We start from the raw sequence: 21,221 nt of genomic DNA, 5'->3' as shown, positions 1-21,221 counted from the left end.
CAGAGTTTACAGTTCACTAACACTGCTTTAGTCCTGGAATAACAGAGTTAGATCATTTCTCTTTGGTGCAGGAACTCCTATGGTCATGAACTTTCTACAGAACTAATGCTGAAAACTAGACTTGCAAAGTAACTGAACCTTCAGATAAAAGCATAGAATTGTGTTTTCACTGAAGTTTAATATTTAAGCAAGTTTTCTGAAATTTATTTGCTTTTGATTCCTTTATTTTATTACATTCTCATTTTTATTTCTAAAAAAAGTAATGTTAAAAATGTATCAAATAAAACTTATTTACTACAATAAATTTTAAGTGGGGAAAAGCTGGTGGTGTAAAAGTGAAATTGTTTGAACCAAGCAGTTAAATGTGTTTTATGTTTTACTTCAGAGTATTTTTGATTATGTTCTTTCAATTAATTTTTGCTTCAGTGTTGCTTATTAATAGAGGTCCTTGTCAGTTTTGAATGATAAACCTAGACAAAGCAAAAAGTGCTTTCTTTTATATCCATTCATTTAAAAATGTCCTGCTATTTAATAACAAAATTGTTAGTTATTTCATACTTATTTATTAATGATAAATTTATAACTAAATGCTCTAAATGAAATTTGAAAGTCAGAAACTAAGAGGAAAGAAGTTGAATGTACTGCCAAATGTGAAAATGAAAAATTGTTATATCCCATCTCACCAGGTACATCCCTGCCATATGAATGTTTTCTAATATACACAAGAAGGTTATATTTATTAAGTAAAAGTGAAAAATGAAGTCTCTAGGGTGACTTCAATTTGTGAAAGACTTTGTATTTTATGGAAAAGTTCCTAGTTAAGAAACTATGAGGCATCAGTCTATGGATCAATTTTGTTTGTTGTTACTAGATATATGGCCTTGGTGAAATCATTAAACATTTCTGAGCCTCAATATAATGAGGTTTATAAGACTTCTAATTCTTAAGTTATTACGTGTGCAGTCCAGGCATTTCATTTATAATTCTTCTCCTATAATAAAAATATCTAATAAGAATACACACATATTCCACGCACACAAATAAACATACACATGTTAATGTTTAGCTTACAAATGTATCTTGAAACTGTTTATTTATGTAGTGTCTGATACAGAGCTATTCCCAGATATTATTGGAAGACGTTTTTTGAAGAGTGAATTCAAGACACAACCCGAGAACTATCTTGGTAAGAACAATATTTTGACTCTGTTTCCTGTTTTTTTCATTAATAGCTTCTCTGAAGTTTATTTAACTTTGCATCTTTAGTGACTACAGCGCCTATATGCTATTATTACAGGATTAAAAACTGTCATCAATTCCCTCCTATAATTACTAGAATTCTAGCAGTTACTGTCAGTGGGGAATTAGCTACATTTTGTTAATTTTAGAATTTATTCAATTCAAAAGTGATCCATAAAAAATTCAGTGATACAGTGAAATAAACCAAACAGAGAAAGACAAATACCATATGATTTCACTAATGTGTGGCATTTTAAAAGTTAACCATATGTTACTTTAATAGTAAGAAACAATAAGTTGTCTCACTTGGGAAACAGAAAACAAACTTGAAACAAAAATAGTGCTCTGAAGTTCTAAACACTCAAGTAATTAGAGTGGCCCTGATGGACAAAGTATAAACTGTATTTACTTAGTAACCTAGACTGTAGTCTGAAGAGCAAGACTCTTGGGTGGCATCCTCTTTTCTTCCATCATCTTTCTCTTCCTGTGCAGCTTTCCATAAATAACCATATTTTTTTCAGTTTTTTCTCCTTTTTTGTGAAACAAAATACATGTTTCCAATGTACTTTATAGCTACTACATGAATAATTCATGTCAAAAAAAAAAGAAGGGAAATGGGTTAAAGTTTAAAAAAAAGAATTCTGTGCTTCAAAAGACAATATGAAAGCGTATTTTCTGTCCTTCTATTAATTGACTTAATAGACAGTTGTATAGAACAGTATAAAAAATATGGAAAAGTTATATATGCTGTTGTTGTTCAGTCACTAAGTCATGTCTGACTCTTTGCAACCACATGAGCTGTAGCATGCCAGGCTTCCCTAAACTTCACCATCTCCTGAAGTTTGCTCAAACTCACTGAGTTTGCACATTGAGTCAGTGATGGAATTAAACCATCTCATCCTTTGTTGGCCCCTTCTCCTCCTGCCTTCAGTCTTTCCCAGCATCAGGGTCTTTTCCAGTGAGTCTTCTCTTTGCATCAGGTGACCAAAGTATTGGCTTCAGCATCAGTTCTTCCAGTGAATATTCAGGACAGGCTTCTTTTAGTATTGACTGGTTTGATCTCCTTACTGTCCAAGGGACTCTCAAGAGTCTTCTCCAGCACCACAGTTTGAAAGCATCAATTCTTCAGTGCTCAGCCTTCTTTATGGTCCAACTCTCACATCCATGCATGACTACTGGAAAAACCACAGCTTTGACTATATGGACCTTTGACAGAAAAATGATACCTCAGCTTTTTAATACACTGTCTAGGTTTGTCATAGCTTTTCTTGCAAGGAGCAAGTATCTTTTAATTTCATGGCTGCAGTCACTATCTGCAATGCTTTTGAAGCCCAGGAAAATAAAATCTGTCACTGTTTCCACTGTTTCCCCATCTATTTGCCATGAAATGATAGGACCAGATGTCATGATCTTAGTTTTTGAATGTTGAGTTTTAAGCCAGCTTTTCTCCTCTTTCACTTTCATCAAGAGACTTTTTAGTTCTTCTTCACTTTCTTCCATAAGGGTGCTATCATCTGCATATCTCAGGTTGTTGATATTTCTCACAGCAGTCTTGATTCCAGCTTGTGATTCTTCCAGCCTGACATTTTGAATGATGTACTCTGCATATAAGTTAAATTAACAGGGTGACAATATACAGCCTTTACACACCCCTTTCCCAACTTTGAACCAGTCTGTTGTTCCATGTCCGGTTCTAACTGTTGCTTCTTGACCTGCATACAGGTTTCTCAAGAGACAGATAAGATGGTCTGGTATTCCCACCTCTTTAAGAATTTTCCACAGTTTGTTCTGATCCGCATAGTCAAGGAAACAGAAATAAATGGTTTTCTGGAATTGTCTTGGTTTTTCTATGATCAAGGATGGCAATTTGATCTCTGGTTCCTCTGCCCTTTTTAAATCCAGCTTGTACATCTGGAATTTCTTGGTTCACGTACTATTGAAGCCTAGCTTGAAGGATTTTGAGCATTATCTTGCCAGCATGTAAAATGAGTGCAGTTGTATGGTAGTTTGAACATTCTTTGGCATTGCCCTTCCTTGGAATTGGAATGAAAACTGACCTTTTCCAGTCCTGTGGCCACTGCTGAGTTTTCCAAATTTGCTTGCATATTGAGTACAGCACTTTAACGACATCATTTTAAGATTTTCAATAGCTCAGCTAAAATTCCATCACTTCATATAGCTTTCTTTGTAGTAATGCTTCCTAAGGCCCACTTGACTTCACACTCTAGGGTGTCTGGCTGTAGCTGAGTGACCACACCATCATGGTTATCTGGGTCATTCAGACCTTTTTTGTAGAGTATCTGTGTATTCTTGCCACCTCTTCTTAATCTCTTCTATTTCTTAGGTCCTTACCATTTCTGTCCTTTATTGTGCCCATCTTTGAATGAAATGTTCCCTGGGCATCTCTAATTTTCTTGAAGAGATCTCTAGTCTTTCCCATTCTGTTGTTTTCCTCTGTTTCTTTGCATTGTTCATGTAAGACTTTCTTATCTCTCCTTGCTCTTCTTTGGAACTCTGCATTCAGTTGGGTATATCTCTCCCTTTCTCCTTTGCTTTTTGCTTCTCTTCTCTTCTCAGCTATTTGTAAGACAGCCTCCTCAGACAAAAATTTTGCCTTCTTAAATTTCTTTTTCTTTGGGATATTTCGAAGATTTTTCTAGTGCAAACCTTTTAATTCATAGTGCTTAAACTCAATCTTCCCTCAACTGCTATTCTTTTTTTTAATTGGGGGATAATTGCTTTGCAATGTTTTGTTGGTTTCTCCTGTATAGCACTGTGAATCAGCCATAAGTATACATATATTCCCTCCCTGTTGAGCCTTCATCCCCATCCCACCCCTCTAGGTTGTCATAGAGTACCAATCTGAGCTCCCTCTTTAGACAGCAGTTTTCCACTAGCTATCTATTTTCCACATAGTAGTGTTATAGCAGCATACAGTGCTGCTCTGTCAATTTGCCCCACCCTCTCCTTCCCCCACTGTGTCCACAAGTCTGTTCTCTATGTCTGCATCCCTATGCCTGCCCTGGAAATAGGTTCATCGGTACCATTTTTCTAGATTCCATATATATGCGTTAATATACCATGTCAAATCCTGAAGGAAATCAACCCTGAATACTCACTGGAAGGACTGATGCTGAAGCTCCAATTCTCTGGCCACCTGATGTGAAGAACCAACTCATTGAAAAAGATCCTGATGCTGGAAAAGATTGAAGGCAAAATAAGAGGGCAGCAGAGGATGAGATGGTTGGATAGCATCACCAACTCAATGGACATGAACTTGGGCAAACTCTGGGAGACAGTGAGGGACAGGGAGGCCTGACATGCTGCAGTCCATGGGGTCACAAAGAATCAGACACGACTTAATGACTGAACAACAATGGGACCAAATGCTGTTCTGATTGCCTCCCTGCTTATCTGAGGATCCTCTGCTTTCTTGAGTCAAATGATTCCATTCTCCTTATTAACTAATTGGAGGAAGACAAAAGTGGCTAAAATATATATGCTAATCCCTAATTTTGTGTGGCTATAAATTTTATTACTCCAAGTATTATTTATTGAAGACTTGCCTGGCCAGTCTGATTCATTTTTGTTCATTTTGTTATTGATGTTCCAGGTGGTAGCTTCTCTGTCAAGAATGTAATGTAGTACACTTGGGCTGCCAAAATCATCGTGCCACCTTTTGCATTTATGCCTGGGCTCAGCCCTTTTTTCAAAGTGGTCTTCTACTCAGTAGTGTCAGGATCATGACAGGTTTCCAACTACATTTACATGCTCAACTGGAACCAACTTTCACGTGCTAAACTTTTGATCCAGGAAAACAGGCATGCAAACAGAGCTCTGTTAAAACCACTAGCATAAAAATGCAACTGCGTGCATGCCCTTTAGGTCCCCAGTCCTCATTATCCCTTTCTCAGTGTGAATATCTTTAACTTTCATGTATTTTTTATGTCATTTAATCTTAGTTATATTTGCTATCAATTATAGCAAAAACTTTAGACCACATAAAAAGTCAAATGAAAATGGATCCTATCAGAGTCCTGGTTCTGGTACAAATATTGCCATTTCCTCCTTGCAAGACATGAAATATATATGCCCAAGGAATCCCCAAGGCACTTTTTCTTTAAGTCAGTGATACCCACATGATTTACAGTTATGTAGCCTAAAAAGGAATTAAAATTTTCCTGGGCAAGTCAAAGAATTTCTGATTCATGTAAGTTTCTATGACTAAGAAGACTCTTGTTTATATCTTGTCTTGATGGGGAAGAAAATGTGAAGTTGTTCCTCATTGGGAACATCCTTACAGAGTAACTGTACTTTTGATATGAACTTGGAAATTATATTACTGTCATAAATTCTCTGGAATGATTTCAGCTTGTGTAAGAGAGAGCATTATATGGAAAAATCACTGGTTAAGGAATTAAACACTGGTTAAAGAAAAGATACTGGTAAAAGGAATATAGAAAAGATATTGGTTAGGTACAAAGTGGTACATCCATTTGTCATCCCCTGAATGTTTGATTTGGGTCATATCCTAAATATATCTAAACTTCAATATAATGTAACTTACATATTAATAATTGCTTCCTCTGTTCTAATTTAAGGTTTTGTGATTCTCCAAACCAGACATTTCAATATAACTCATCTTTCATAACAGCAAATACTAATTAGGTCAATCATACACACACACATGTGCACAAACACACACATGCAAACACACACACATGTTTGTATGGAAATAGTTACCTTGTAAAGTGTTTTGAAATTTGTTCTTTTCTACAGGGACTAATATACAAGGCTTGAGAAGTAAAACTGGAAGAGGTGTAATAAAGGGACAATTCAAGACACAATCAACGAATCTCCCTGGTAAGAATAGGAACTTTACAAATCTAAGTTTTTAGGTTTACCTGTCTTCTCTAGCGATATTTAAATAAGAGTCATGAATAACATCAGTATCTATGTTTTATTATTACATGGGCTGAAATTTTCAAGAATTTTTTCCTTAAATTAGTTTTATATTAAATATCAATGTAAAACTATCTGCATATTATTAATGGTAGAACTCATTCATTTAGGATGTAATCCATAAAAACCAGTCCTTAATAAACTTAGCATATGCTTGGTAAAAATATCCCCAATTATATTCTGTTCACTTTCTGTTTTCAGCTTAGGTAGACATTTCTCTTGAATTTGCAAGTGCAGAAAGGCTAGCTAAGGAATGTGATAAGAAGAATATAACATCTCAGTGGTTATCAGTTCCCTCTTTATTAGACCTGTAGTAACAGCATTACACACATTTCTTTATGGTGTTTTCTGTGATATTGAAAGAAGATGCCTAAATAGAGATAAAAGGAAAACAGACACTCAGAGCCCTGTTACTACAGACACAAAGAAGCTGCTGTGTGCATGCCTGAGGACGTGCCCTCTGAGGAGCAATGGGTAAGGCGTCACACCTCAGGAGAAAAGAGATGTTAGTAAGACACTTCTGAGAAATCACTGTAAACAAACAAGCAAACAAGCAAGTGAACACACTAAACAACAAGCCTTATATGGGGAAACAAATCAGAATCCAGAAATACTGTGATATATTATCTAAAATATCCATGCTAAATCACTTCAGTCATGTCCAACTCTTTGCGACTGCATGGACTGTAGCCCGCCAGGTTCCTCTGTCCATGGGACTCTCCAGGCAAGAAGACTGGAGTGGGTTGCCATGCCCTTCTCCAGGGGATCTTCCTGACCCAGGGATCGAACCCACGTCTCTTATGTTTCCTGCACTGGCAGGCAGATTCTTTACCACTAGTGCCACCCTGGAAGTCCCTAAAATGTCGTTATTAACAAAAAAAAATTAAGACATGCAAGGAAATAGTAAATTGTGATCCATGCACAGGAAAAAGCAGGAAACAAAATATGCTTGTGAGAGTCTTGGATGTTGGATTTAGCAGACAGTGATGACCTAATAGTTATTATAAATAGAAAAATTAAAGAAAACTTTGTTTTAAGAAGAAAACAAAGATATGATGAAAATAATTCATCAACTAGATATTATCATCTAAAAATAAAAATGTAGAAGAACCAAATGTGGTTGAAATATACAACAAATGAAATGAAAATACTGCCTAAGGGAAGAGATTGAATTAGTCTGAAGAAAGAAACAGTGAACTTAAGGTAATGGGAAATACTAGAAGAGAGAGAGTGCAGTAAAAATATTTGAAAAGATGGCTGAAAATTAGGTAAATAACACTAAATGGTAACTAATATAACAAACACTACATATACATACTAAACTTGCTCTAATTTTGTCTCTCAGATTCTTTAAAAATTGTATAGGTTCATAAAGAAATAATTGTAAGAACAATTCTAACAATGTCTTTAATTTTATACATGTAACATGTAATTCAGTAGCACAAAAATGGGGATAAGGGAATAAAACTATATATCAGTCATGCTTCTGCATTTTCCTACACTTTAATTAGTATGACTCTGAAGTTGATTCTAAAATTGACTATGGCGATTGTTATACATTCTATAAATATATTAATAACCATTGATTACATGTTTAAAATGGGCATATTGTATGTTAAACTTTAAAAAAAATAGTTTAGTAAACTCCAAGCAGGATAGGATTTTCCTTTAAATACTTAAAAGCAATGGGAAGATGTTGTGAAGAAGGAAAATTGTGGCTCTGAATAAATGAGGCTTCTTTACCACATATCATTTATGCTTCCAGTGTTTAACCCAATCTGTCCTCAAAGGCTATTCCCATTGCCTCCCTGCTTACCTAAGAAGCCTTTGCTTTTTCAAATCAAATGAATCAGTTCTTCTAATATTTTTTCTGTTGGAAAAACATCAGCAGCTAGAGTCTGCTAATGTTTTATGTGTTATGTGTTGCCATAGCACATATGACTTTCACAAATACTCAATCTAATGTGTCTTTGGTTTTAATTATGATGTCCCATGGTCTTCACCTCTGTTTAGATTGCAGTGGTGATAAATTTGTGCTGCCTCAGTGATAGCACACACTTGAAATATTCATGGGCTCAGTCATTTCTCCATAGCAGGACTTCTGGTTTATAAATTCTGGATATGACAGTTTCCAGCTTCACTTATATGCTATATTAGAACCAAATTTTGCCCATCAAAATCTTTACCTAATAGGTCACCCAAAGTCACCAATTCTAGTTATTTATTTTGCAATATAAAATTATTTAAAAAAAATTTTTTTCTGACATTGAGCCTATATCATTGCTTCTGAATCCATCAAAAAATGAAAATCACACAAAGATTCAAATGGAAAGAGTACAGTACCAATGCTCATATTCATGCAAATTACCCATTTCCTCTTCCCCAAGTAAAAGATCTGGGATAAAGTGCCAGTCGACAGATTCTTGTTAACTTTTCCATCACTGTTGTCTTTTGATTTATAGCTGTTGTTATTTGGTCGCTAAGTTGTGTCCAACTCTTTGCTACCCGTGGACTGCAGCATGCCCTGCTCTCCTTTCCCTCACTGTCTCCCACAGTTTGCTCAAATTTATGTCCATGACTTATATAACCTTTAAAAAAGGAATTAAAATATTCCTAGACAAAGTCAAAGAATTTCTGCCTCACAGTAACATTCTGTGACTGTGATGTCCATTGTTTTTTCGAGGCAACTTGGCCCAGGAAAAAAATGTCATGTCTGGCCTCAAAAGGTGTGAAAGTGAAAGTGAAGTTGCTCAGTCGTGTCTGACTCTTTGCGACCCCGTGGACTGTAGCCTACCAGGCTCCTCCGTCCATGGGATTCTCCAGGAAAGAATACTGGAGTGGGTTACCATTTCCTTCTCCAGGAGATCTTCCCAACTCAGGGATCTAACCCGGGTCTCCCACAAGGGAGGCAGACGCTTTAACCCCTGAGCCACCAGGTATAATCCTTACCATATGAATGTAGTTTTAATATACACAAGAAAAGTTATATTAATTAAGATAAAAACTCTCTAGGATGAATTAAATTTGCAAAAAGACTGTTTTATGGAAAAAGTCCTAATTAAAGAATTATGAGGCATAAGTCTATGGATCACTTTTATCACTACTTGGCTATGTGGTCTTCATCAAACTAATAAACATTTCTAAGGTACAATATAATGAGGCTTATATGGTTGCCAGTGGCTTTCCCAGTTCTAAGGTGTTTTGATTCTGTAAGTAAGACATTTCACTATAATTCTTCTTCTACAATAAAATGCTAATTAAAGGATTATTACACACAAACTTACACAACTACATGTTGATATTTACCTTATGAAAGTGTTTTGAAACTGTTTATTTCTATAGACACTGTTACAGAGCACTTCCCAGATGCTGTTGGAAGAAGTATGCTAAAGAGTGGTATCAAGACACAATTCAAGAGTCATCCTGGTAAGAGTAAGAATATTGCCAAGTCTATTCTGGCTTATTTATCTTCTCCAGAGTTTGAATTTGAATCTGATTAGTACCTATATGCTGTTATTACAGGATACAGTATCTTCATAAATTCCCTTCTAAAGTTAGAACTACTGAAACTCCAACAGTTATTATCAATGGAAAATTAGTTACATATTTTAACTTTCAGAACTCCTTCTTTTAAAAAGTGATCCTCAAAATTTTAGTGGTATAGTGAGCTTGGAATATACTTAATGAAAGCATTTCAAGTGCTACTCTTTTTTTTTTTTTTTTTCAGGCTAGTTGCTTTGTATTTGGAAAAGCAGAAAGTCTAGTTTATGAATGAGATTAAAAGACTTACTGGATAATTATTTCATTGCTTACTAATTCCCTGTATATAATTAAAATACCAAGTGTATTTTCAGTATCTCAGGTGAAGTAGAGATCTGTAGTCTTGTTACATAGTTCATAGTTTACACTTGTTTCCCCTTGTCTTGGTGTAATGGTGTTTGACACACTGCTCCTTGATCTTTGATGTGATATTAAGGGAGGCAGAAAACCAGAAAGCCTCAGTTGTGTCTCCTCTACAGGATCTTTAATACTTTCTCCTGCTCTCAGCCATTACAACAAAGTATTAATAGCAAGATCCCCCTTATGGCGTCAGGTTCAGGATAGGTTTCCAACTTTTGGTATGTGTTCTTTGGAACCACCTTCCATTCACAAAACATTGGACACATTATTTGACCCAAGTCACCAGTTCTACTTACCACTTTTTCAATATGAATTTTTGTTTAATAACTTTCATGCAGTTTCCTCTCCTCTGACCTAGTTTGTAGTTACTAAATCCTGCCAAATCTACAGATCACATAAAAACTCAAAGGGAGTGGGATGCAGTCCTGGTGCTGGTACTACAGCAGATTTACCCATTTCCCCCTCCCCAGCGGAAAGGTATACATTGTAAGACGACCTATAGGCAGTTTTTCGTAGACCACAGAGTATCTTGTTGTTCTTCTGCATCATTAATGTCTACTGACTTACATAACCTTAAAAATGGCATAAAGCCCTCTTAAGAGAGTCAAAGGATTTCTGCCTGGTAGTAACTTTCTGTGACCATGGTTTGTAACTTGACCAGTGGGCAGGGGAAAAATGGTATGTTCCACTCACAGGTATATTCTTAAAGGATGAGTGTCCTCTTAGTGTAAACTTGGCAGTTATATCATTAATGTGAACTCCCCAAGATGATTAAGGTTTGTGTGAGACATGGCATCATGTAGAAAAAGCACTGGTTAAGGAATTATGGGGCCTCAGCTTGTGCTCAATTTTGTATTTTCTTGGTGTGTGTTCTCAATCAAATCTCAAAACATCTCTAAGCTTCTATATCATGAGGCTTATATGATTGCTAATAACCCTTCAAATTCTAATGTTTTATGACTGTGCAGTGCAGATATTATATTGTCTTCCATAATAACAAGTACTAAGTAGCTTAGTACTACATACACAGGCACACATACATGTGTGTTAATGGTTACCTTTGAAAGTGTTTTGAAATTTGTTTTATATCTATGGCAACTGATAAGGAATATATGACAGATACTGTTGAAAGTGAAAAAGAAACTAGTAAAATCAAGACATATCATAAAAGTCACCCTGGTAAGAACAAGAATTTGTCAAGTCTAATATTTATGGTTTATGTCTTCTCTGTGATTTAACTAATGATAGCAATAACTGTATGTTAATATTAATGGGGAGTAATCTTCATGAATTTCATCTTATAATTAACATTAAAGTCTTGTATTTTCTATCAATGGAAATTTACCTAGATTTTGTTTAGTTGTAAGCTCATACATTTGGAAAGTAATTCATATAATCCAATGCTCTAATGACCTTAGAATATGCTTGGTTTAAGTATTTCAAACTGCTAATCTACTCACTTTCTTGCTGGCTTAGAAGAGTGTTGCTTTGAAATTGAAAAAGCAAAAAGGCTAGTTGATAAGTGGTATAAGAATAGGAATGTAGCAGCTATTTTATTCAATTTTCTCTACATGATTAGTCTTGTGTGTAGATTTCTCTCTACTAAAGTGAGGTTCTCTAGCTGAGTTTACAATTCACAGACACAGCTTTAGTCCTGGAGTAACAGGGTTAGATACATTTCTCTTTGGTGAAAGAATGAACTTTTTGCAAAAGTGATGCTGAAAGCCAGAATTTGAAAGTAGCTGAATCCTCAGATTAAAGCACCAAAATATGTGTTTTCACTGAAATTTAACATTTAAAGCGAGATTTATGAAACCTTCCTTTTGAATGCCTTATTTTGTTACAATCTCATTTCTATTCCTGAAAAAAAATTATTAAAAATAACCAAATAAAAATTATTTACTGACAATTTTTAACTGAGAAAAAGCCAGAAGTGTAAAACTGAAATTGTAGGAACTAAGCAGTTAAATTTGTTTTCTGTTTTGCTGTGATAAATTTGGTATATTATGATAAGACATTTTTCCATGTCTTTAATTTTCAGAGTATTTTTATGTAGGTTCTTTCAATTACTTTGGCTTCAGTGTTGCTTATTAATCCTTCTCAATTTTGAATAACAACCTTAGGCACACCAAGAATTTGCTCTCATTTCCATCCGATTTGAAATGTCATGCACCTTAAGAATGAAATTAATTTAGTTAATTATTTTATACTTATTAATGAGGAGTTTATAATTAAATGCCCTGAATAAAATTTGAGCAATATAAATTGTTAAGGGAAAAAGTACTGAAAGGAGAATACAGATCAAATATAGAAATGAATATGCAAATATAGAAATGAATATAAAAGGTGATTGGATTAAATTTTGAAATTAAGTGAGATGCTACCTAAGAAAACAGAACAGCAAAAAGGAAGAGAAAATGAAGAAATTGTTTATAGAAATTGGAATGATAGAAAAGTGGCCACTTATATGTGGAAAGAAGACTTTTTACAGTTGCCAAAATGAAGACTAATATGTGAAGGATGGGGAGTAGTGTGCAAATAGTTATAGTGAAATAGTTATAGTGTCTTTGTGAAATTTTTCTTTTTAAATTTTACATTAGGAGTGAATGTATTTAAAAACAAAGATATGTCCACACAACATCAAGAAGAGTTTTTTACTGGGCACATCACAGGAAGTAAATTCCCAATGAACGTGATCAGTTTTTCACAACTTGGCAATCAAGGTAAAAGATATAACAGTATATAATAGATGTCTAATTATTTAGATTAGTTTTGTAGTATGTTTTTAAAATTTTATTCTGTAAAATATTTTAAACATCCAGAAAATAAGAAAATTAACAGAAAACACACAACATTCTAATGGTTCACTTTGTGTGATTTTACAATCCCAATCCCTCCTTTCTCAGCTTTTTTTATACACAGTCATAAAGAATATATAATGATGATCTGTACAAATATATTCTAAAATATTTTATTGTGCCCTCTTTATTTTTTGATGATTCTTTATTGTGAAACTTCCCACCTGTCTTCCTCCCCACTACCCACATTACTGTAGGTCAGTCAAATTTATTAAAAATGTACATGCATACAAATATATATACCCCTTTTTAGCAGAAATTCTCAAGTTAAATGCTTTAATTCCTTTTTAGTCTCTAGAGAATGTTTTTATGCCATCTCAGCAATACTTTTTAAAAGACATTTTTAATCTAGCATTTTATCAGTAGTCAAACTCACAGAACCAGAGAATAAAATGGTTGTTTCCAGGGGTAGGGGTAGAGAGAAGTGGGTAGTTGCTCAATGGATATAAAGTCACATTTATATTAGTTGAGTAAATTCTAGAGATCTTCTGTAAAACATTACGTCTACAGTTAACAATGAAGTATTGTGCATGTAAAAATTGTTAAGACAGGAGTGCTTTGTGCTAAGTGTTTTTATGACATACACATAAAAAGCAAGGAGAAAGGAGAAGTCTCTTATAGGTGATAGACATGTTTATTACCCTGACTGTGATGATGGCATCGCAGGTTGAATGGCTATTTTAAAATTCATCAAAGTGTACACATTACATCTGGGCAGTGTTTTTATATACTAAGTATACCTCAGTGAAGTTGGAAAAGAAAAAGCAGGATGCTACCAAGAAACACAGAATAAAGACAAGGAAGAGAAAATGATGAAATATTTATAGAAGCTAGACTAATAGTCATTGGCAAGTGGCTAAACTATGGGAAGGAAACATTACAAATGCATAAAGACTAATACGTGGGGTTTGGAGAGTAGTGTATGAATGTTCAGACTTCATATAATTTTTCTTTTTAAATTTTATTATAGATTTTCTTAAAGGCAAAAATACATTTTTACAGCAAGAAAATGTCTATGCCAGGCACGTTGCACCAAGTAAATATAAAACAAAAGTAATTACTTTATCACCCTTTGATGATGAAGGTAAAAATTTATATATAAAGATATTAAAATACTTTATAACTACCTAGAATAGTTCTTGTGGTATTTTTTTATTCTTTTTATATCTTACTTTTTCTTCAGAAATATCTTAGATAAACCCTTACAAGCCTGAAAATGAAATAACTTTAGTTTCTCCTTTTTACCAGCAGTATATTTCATAATATAGAATTCTTTATTTAATCATTCTTCTATTGAAGTTCATTGACTTTTTACACTTTTCACCCTACTAAATGTGTCCATGAATATCTATTCTTGTATATGAATATTTTTATCTCTTTGGGGTAGTATCTTAGGATTGATATTGTTAAAGTATTTATAAGCTTTTAATATTGAAAAATACTTTCAGATTGTTTACCTAAAGGGTGTTAACATTTTTACCAGCAATTGAGGAAAAATATACTTTTCTCTGCATAACCTTCAGCCATATAGATTAGTGGGTTTTTATTTGCTTTTTTCCATTTATGCCCAAAGTTACTAAATCTTATCTCTCATATCTCAATCTAATTTTAATTTTTCCCACATTTGTTAGTGTTATTTTACTGGATAACTACAAAGAAAACTATTTAGCCTAAAGCATAACTATTTATATAGTTCATGATTTGGAGTTAGCAGTGTAGACTGGTTTGAGCTGGGATAATTTATATGTCTTTGGTCAGCTTGTGGCCAGTGGCTTCACTGCATGTCTAGCAACTGGCTTTCTGTTATTTCAGACAATAGAGGTATATGGTTTGGTTTCATCAGAAGACAGAGATTATGCTAGTTGTTTGAAAAGAGAGCAAAAATAATAAATCTAAGTATAAAATTATTAGCTACATAACTGAAAATGTAAGAAGAATTCTAAAATAACATGGAGAAAGCAGTTTCAGAAGTTTCCACTATTAGGGCTGAAAGAGACTTCAGTATAGGATGTTACTTGGCTGGTGCTGGTGTCTCTGATTTTTCAGGAAGTCTCCTATGTACTTCTGAAGACAAAGCACTGCTAGTGTCTCGGGTGGTGAAAGTTTAATAAAACTTGTTCTTCTAACGTTGGAAAGAATACCTGTCAGGGAATGTTTGATGGGAGGATTCCTACGTGCTGTCTCTCATGAGTCCTTTGTCCCTCTTCAAGAGGAACAGCACACTGCTCCCAGGGACTGAGGTCATTTTGTGAGGCAGGCTTGGGTCTCCTTTAGTAAACATTCTCTTTAGGACAAAACTGCTTAGTCTTGCTCCCCTTTCTTGAGATATGGATTGTCTCCTGACCTTGTGACTAACGTTACCCCTTGTTCCCTTGGTAACGGTTGCTGTACGTTTGGTTTTCTGATCTCTATCATTCCCGGAAGAAGTTTCTTGTACCACAGCCTATGTATACTCATAGAAAAATCATTAAAGCACCTTTGCCTCATCAGAGCTTAGGTCCCCGTGTCTTTTTTGTTTCTCTCTCTGTCTCTCTCCCTCTTTTTTTCTGGCTGATTGTCTGGAGCGTGGAGACCCGTCATGCTCACTTTCCTGCCCGGGCTTCTAAAACCCTCTCGAGAAGGCACTTTGTGCCTTCACCCCCTCGAGGGGGCGCCTGGTGCCTTCATGAACGATGCAAGTCCTGTGTCAAGGGCTTTATTGGTCCTCTGCGTAAACCAGGGAATATCAGCCTCTTTCTCTCTTTTACTTTCTTATCATCGACTCGGTACCACCAGGTTCTGGTCCATTAAAGGACCCCAACAAATACCAACAATTTGTGCCATGGAAAGAATTTCTGCTCCTGGGGAAAGATACATTGCTGGCATGATGTTCACCAGAGCTGAAAAGGGACATGAGCTCTTGGGAAGCCCCTTGGTAACCAGGTGGGAGAAACAGATTCCTTGGTTATTTTCCAGAAGTCTCCCTCTAGCAGACCCTGTCTGCACAGCCTAACTCGGTGCTGCCTGGCAAAGCATAAATGTTGTTTGTAGGATTCCAGATCCAGTACCACAAAGCAGAATATAAGAGTGGTTTGGAACCTAATAGAAAATAAGCTTCTCAAGTGTTACTGGAGGTAACCTCCCTACATGTCTCTCATCTTTCATCTGGTTGGCTTAGGGGTCTTCACATTGTAACCTCGGATCCTTAGCACAGCATGGGGGCAAATCTCAATCAATGCACAAGCAATTTTCAAGTCTCTGCCTGCATTTGTCTGCTTTTCTTGCATTCATTGAAGTCATATTACCAAGATCAGAGTTGTGTGGGAGCACATGAATACAGGTAGTCAAGAACATGTTGAGCCTGTTATTGAATCCAGTCCACCAGTGCTGCTTCTGGTTGCAAATACCCATGATTCCTACTCCCCTCCCATGCAAAATACATGTGCTCTTCCAAGAATTCCACAAATTCTCATTAAAATTTGATATCAGTGCCAAAGACCACTGTCTTAGGATCTATAATCTCTTTCAGAGGCAGCTCCTGTGCTGTGACTTCCCATAAAACACACACACACAATACAGTAGTAGCACAGACAGGAAATTCCAAAGTTTCCTGGTGGTTCAGACGGTAAAGAATTCTCCTGTAATGCAGGTCTCTAAGTCAGGAAGATCCCCTGGAGAAGGGAAAAGCTACCCACTCTAGTATTCTTGCTTGGAGAATTCCATGTACAGAGGAGCCTGGCAGGCTCCAGTCCTTGGGATCACAAAGAGTCAGACATGACTGAGCAACACCATAGTAGACACTCCCCTATAAAATGTGGGGGAAAAAACAGGCATATAGCAATGAACCATACATTTAGGTCATCTTTTCCATCATTTGATTATATTTTAATTATAATTTTCTCTGTAAAATATGCATTCAGAAACAAACCAGGAACTTCACTGGTAGTCCTGTGGTTAAGACTCCATGCTTCCACTGAGGGGGTGTCAGTTCAATCCATGATCAGGAACTAAGATCCTGCATGCCAATTTGCATGGCCAAAAATAATACAACAAATAAACCCAGGAGGGAAGGCAGAACTGACTGTACTGCAGATGTATGACAGGTGACATCAGCATCATGATGGCACAGGATACTGCTCCTAATCTGCCTCTTATCAACAATAAAAATTTGTCATGTATCCATGAACAAAAGTGATATTGTGGGAGTCTGGGGTCCATCATCATCCACCAAGGGACTTGGAGGAGTTCCATATGCCTGTGCATCAGGTAATAGGAAGACAGACCTCCATCCTGATTGTGGACCTTCAGTAGCTTATAAACTGATTCCAGCTCCTCTTGGCCATGGTCCAGGATAACCCTGACTGGGGCAGTCATCACTGACAGGAGAGGCTTAATGGAAGTCTGGATTTCTCAAGGAAAAGTTCCAGCACTCCATTGGAACAAAAGATGAGTTTGGACACATTAGAGTGAATAAGAGGGACAGTTTGACTTTGCTGACCTTCCCTAAGATGGAACAGGTAGGGCCAAGCAAAAGCCATCCTGTGAGGAGGTGAGAGGTAGGTCAGAGGAAGAGCAAGTGAATGAGCATCAGGCTTCTGCAGCTGTTTGGGGTGCAGCCAAAAAGACTCATTTCTTCTCTCCTGTAGCATTCAGAGCACTAAATTACAGGACAATATGAGGTCAGGAGAAGCAGATAAGATTTTTGGAGAACATTAAAGGAATTGGGTTCCTTCTGACTATGCTGTGAACTCCATCAGAAAGCCCACCTATGAACTTTCTGGGAGAGCCTCACTTGCAGATACCCCCAGCTGGCCTGTAGCTCCCCCAGGGTCAGGCATGCCTCATCCACATGCCCTCATTCTACAGCCAACTCCCTGTGGATGCTCCTGAGTGTGGCAGCCAGAGCATTCTTTGTTGGACAGCTATGGAGCACTTTCTGAAAGCAGGCCAGTGTCTGTGGACCAGAGAGAAACCAGAAACTTGAGATGTAGCACCACTTTAGAGAAACAAAAGGGAGGTTATCAGCCTTGGACCTGGTGCATTGCAGAATCCAGAGATGATATACAAGCTTAAGAATTCTGCCACAAGCGGGAGCAAGAAATGTGAGCAGATGTATTCACTCAAGGTCTGAGAAAACCTCCAGGTCTCTAACAGGGCTGATGGAAAGCACTTCTCCCCTGAAGGCAGTAGTAAGTCTGAAGGAGGGGACTGCTGCTTTGGATGTGAAGCATCTAAAGCCCAAGGAACACAAAGAATCAAGGCAACATGATACTACCAAAACATCACAATAATCTTCCAGAAACCAACCCCAAAGACGTGGAGATCTGTAATTTACCCAATAAAGAATTAAATTGTATATATTGTATATATATATTATATATTGTATTGTATAATATATATATATTGTATATATGTTGATCAGTCACTAAGTCTGACTCTTTGCGATGCTATGAACTGCACCCTACCAGGCTTCTCAGTCCTTCACTATCTCCCTAAGTTTGCTCAGACTCATATCCATTGACTCAGTGATGCCATCCAACCATGTCATCCTCTATTGTCCCCTTCTTCTCCTGCCCTCAATCTTTCCCAGCATCAGGGTCTTTTCCAATGAGTCAACTCTTCATATCAGGTAGCCAAAGTATTGGCGCTTCAGCTTCAGCGTTAGTCCTTCCAATGAATGTTCAGGGTTGATTTCCTTTAAGATTGACTGGGTTGATCTCCTTGCAATCCAAGGAACTCTCAGGAGTCTTCTCCAGCACCACAGTTCAAAAGCATCAATTCTTCAGCTCTCAGCCTTTTTATGGTTCATCTCTCACATCTGTACATGACTGCTGGAAAACCCATAGTTTGACTATATGGACCATTGTAGCCTAAGTGATGTGTCTGCTTTTTAATATACTGTCTAGGTTTGTCATAGGTTTTCTTCCAAGGAGCAAGTGACTTTTAATTTCATACCTGCAGTCACCATCTGCAATGATTTTGGAGCCCAAGAAAAGAAAGTCTGTCACTGTATCCATTGTTTCCCCATCTATTTGCCATGAAGTCATAGGACCAGATGCTATGATCTTCGTTTTTTGAATGTTGAGTTTTAAGTTAGCTTTTTCACTGGCTTTCACCCCCATCAAGAGGCTTTTTAGTTCCTCTTTGCTTTCTGCCATTTGGGTGGTGTCATCTGCATATCTGAGGTTATTGATGTTTCTCCCGCCAATCTTGATTCCAGCTTGTGATTCATCCAGCCATGCATGTCACATGATGTACTCTGCATATAAGTTAAATAAACAGGATGGCAACCTACAGTCTTGACATACTCTTTTCCCAATTTTGAACCAGTCTGTTGTTCTATGTCCTGTTCTGTTGCTTCTTGACCTGCATACGGGTTTCTCAGGAGGCAGGTAAGGTGGTCTGGTATTCCCACCTCTTGAAGAATTTTTCACAGTTTGTTCTGATCCACACAGTCAAAGGCTTTAGCATAGTCAAGGAAGCAGAAGTAGATGTTTTTCTGGAATTCTCTTGCTTTTTCTATGATCCAGCAGATGTTGGTAATTTGATCACTGGTTCCTCTGCCTTTTCTAATCCAGCTTGTATATCTGGAAGTTCTCAATTCATGTACTGTTGAAGCCTAGCTTGAAGGATTTAGAGTATTGCCTTGCTCAGTTTTTTTTACTCTCCTCTTTCACCTTCATCAAGAGGCTATTTAGTTTCTTTTCACTTTTAGCAATTGAAGTGATTATCATATGCATATCTGAGGTTGTTGATATTTCTACTGGCAGTCTTGGTTCTAGCTTATGAGTCATCTAGCCCAGCATGTCACATGATGTACTCTGCATGTAAGTTAAACAAGCAGGGTGACAATATACAGCCTTGACGTACCCCTTTTTCAGTTTTACAATGTTCATATATATATATATACACATAAACACACAATGGAATACTATTTAGTTAATCTATCGACACTGAGTTTATTTATTTAGAGTTCTTTAATTTCCTTCAGCAATGTTTTTTAACATTTACTATAAGCTATTCCCCTTCACTGAATTTATTGCTATTTTATTATTTTGATGCTTTCACAAATAAAATTGTTCCCTTAATTAAGTTTTTGGATTACTCTGTGCTCTTATATAGAAATAAAATTAAGTTTTATTTTATATGTCCAGCAATACAGTTTTATGACGTAGTCTTTTTAATCAGTTAATTGAAAAAGAGGTAGAAATGTATATTGTCATTTATATTTACCTATATAATTACCTTTAAGGTACTTTTTTATTTCTTCATGTGGATTCGAGTTACCTTCTGTTGTCATTTTGTCTCAGCCTGATGTATTCCCTTTAGTGTCCCCCTCAGTCAGTCTCTCCCATGAGGAAGTTTTCATAAGCCTCTTATCATTCTCCATCAGAGGGCAGACAGACTGAAAACCACAATCACAGAAAACTAACCAATCTGATCACATGGACCACAGCCTTGTCTAACTCAATGAAACTATGAGCCATGCCGTGTAGGGCTACCCAAGACGGACGGGTCATGGTGGAGAGGTCTGACAAAACGTGGTCCACTGGAGAAGGGAATGGCAAACCATTTAAGTATTCTTGCCTTGAGAACCCCATGAACAGTATGAAAGGCAAAAAGATAGGACACTGAAAGATGAACTCCCCAGGTCGGTAGGTGCCCAATATGCTACTGGAGATCAGTGGAGAAATAACTCCAGAAAGAATGAAGAGATAGAGCCAAAGCGAAAACAACATGCAGTTGTGGATGTGACTGGTGATAGAAGTAAAGTTCAATGCTGTAAAGAGCAATATTGCCTAGGAACCTGGAATGTTAGGTCCATGAATCAAGGCAAATTGGAAGTGGTCAAACAGGAGATGGCAAGAGTAAATGTCGACATTTTAGGAATCGGTGAGCTAAAATGGACTGGAATGGGTGAATTTAATTCAGATGACCATTATATCTACTGCTGTGGGAAAGAATCCCTTAGAAGAAATGGAGTAGCCATCATAGTCCACAAAAGAGTCTGAAATGCAGTACTTGGATGTATCTCAAAAACTGCAGAATGATCTCTGTTTGTTTCCAAGGCGACCATTCAATATCATAGTAATCCAACCAGCTTCTATGCCCCGACCAGTAATGCTGAAGAAGCTGAATGGTTCTGTGATGACCTAAAGACGTTCTAGAACTAACACCCAAAAAAGATATCCTTTTCATTATAAGGGACTTCCTACTTTTGTAGGAAATACCTGGAGTAACAGGCAGATTTGGCCTTGGAGTACAGATGTAGCAGGGCAAAGG

General features: G+C 36.6%; 1 protein-coding gene across 1 annotated transcript in view; it reads left to right on the top strand.

Moving 5' to 3' along the window:
- Positions 1-21,221, top strand: part of LOC122681830 (coiled-coil domain-containing protein 7-like) — a 136,968-nt gene that overhangs the window by 101,263 nt on the left and 14,484 nt on the right. Inside the window, exons 18-20 of the mRNA XM_043884334.1 lie at positions 1,103-1,186; positions 6,019-6,102; positions 9,544-9,627. Coding sequence (XP_043740269.1) covers positions 1,103-1,186; positions 6,019-6,102; positions 9,544-9,627 — 252 coding nt within the window. The remainder of the gene's footprint in view (positions 1-1,102; positions 1,187-6,018; positions 6,103-9,543; positions 9,628-21,221) is intronic.

This window comes from Cervus elaphus, chromosome 23 (assembly GCF_910594005.1).
Source record: "Cervus elaphus chromosome 23, mCerEla1.1, whole genome shotgun sequence".
NCBI lineage: Eukaryota > Metazoa > Chordata > Mammalia > Artiodactyla > Cervidae > Cervus > Cervus elaphus.
The sequence above is the reverse complement of the archived record's forward strand: the minus strand, read 5'-3'. Positions and strand labels throughout refer to the sequence as shown.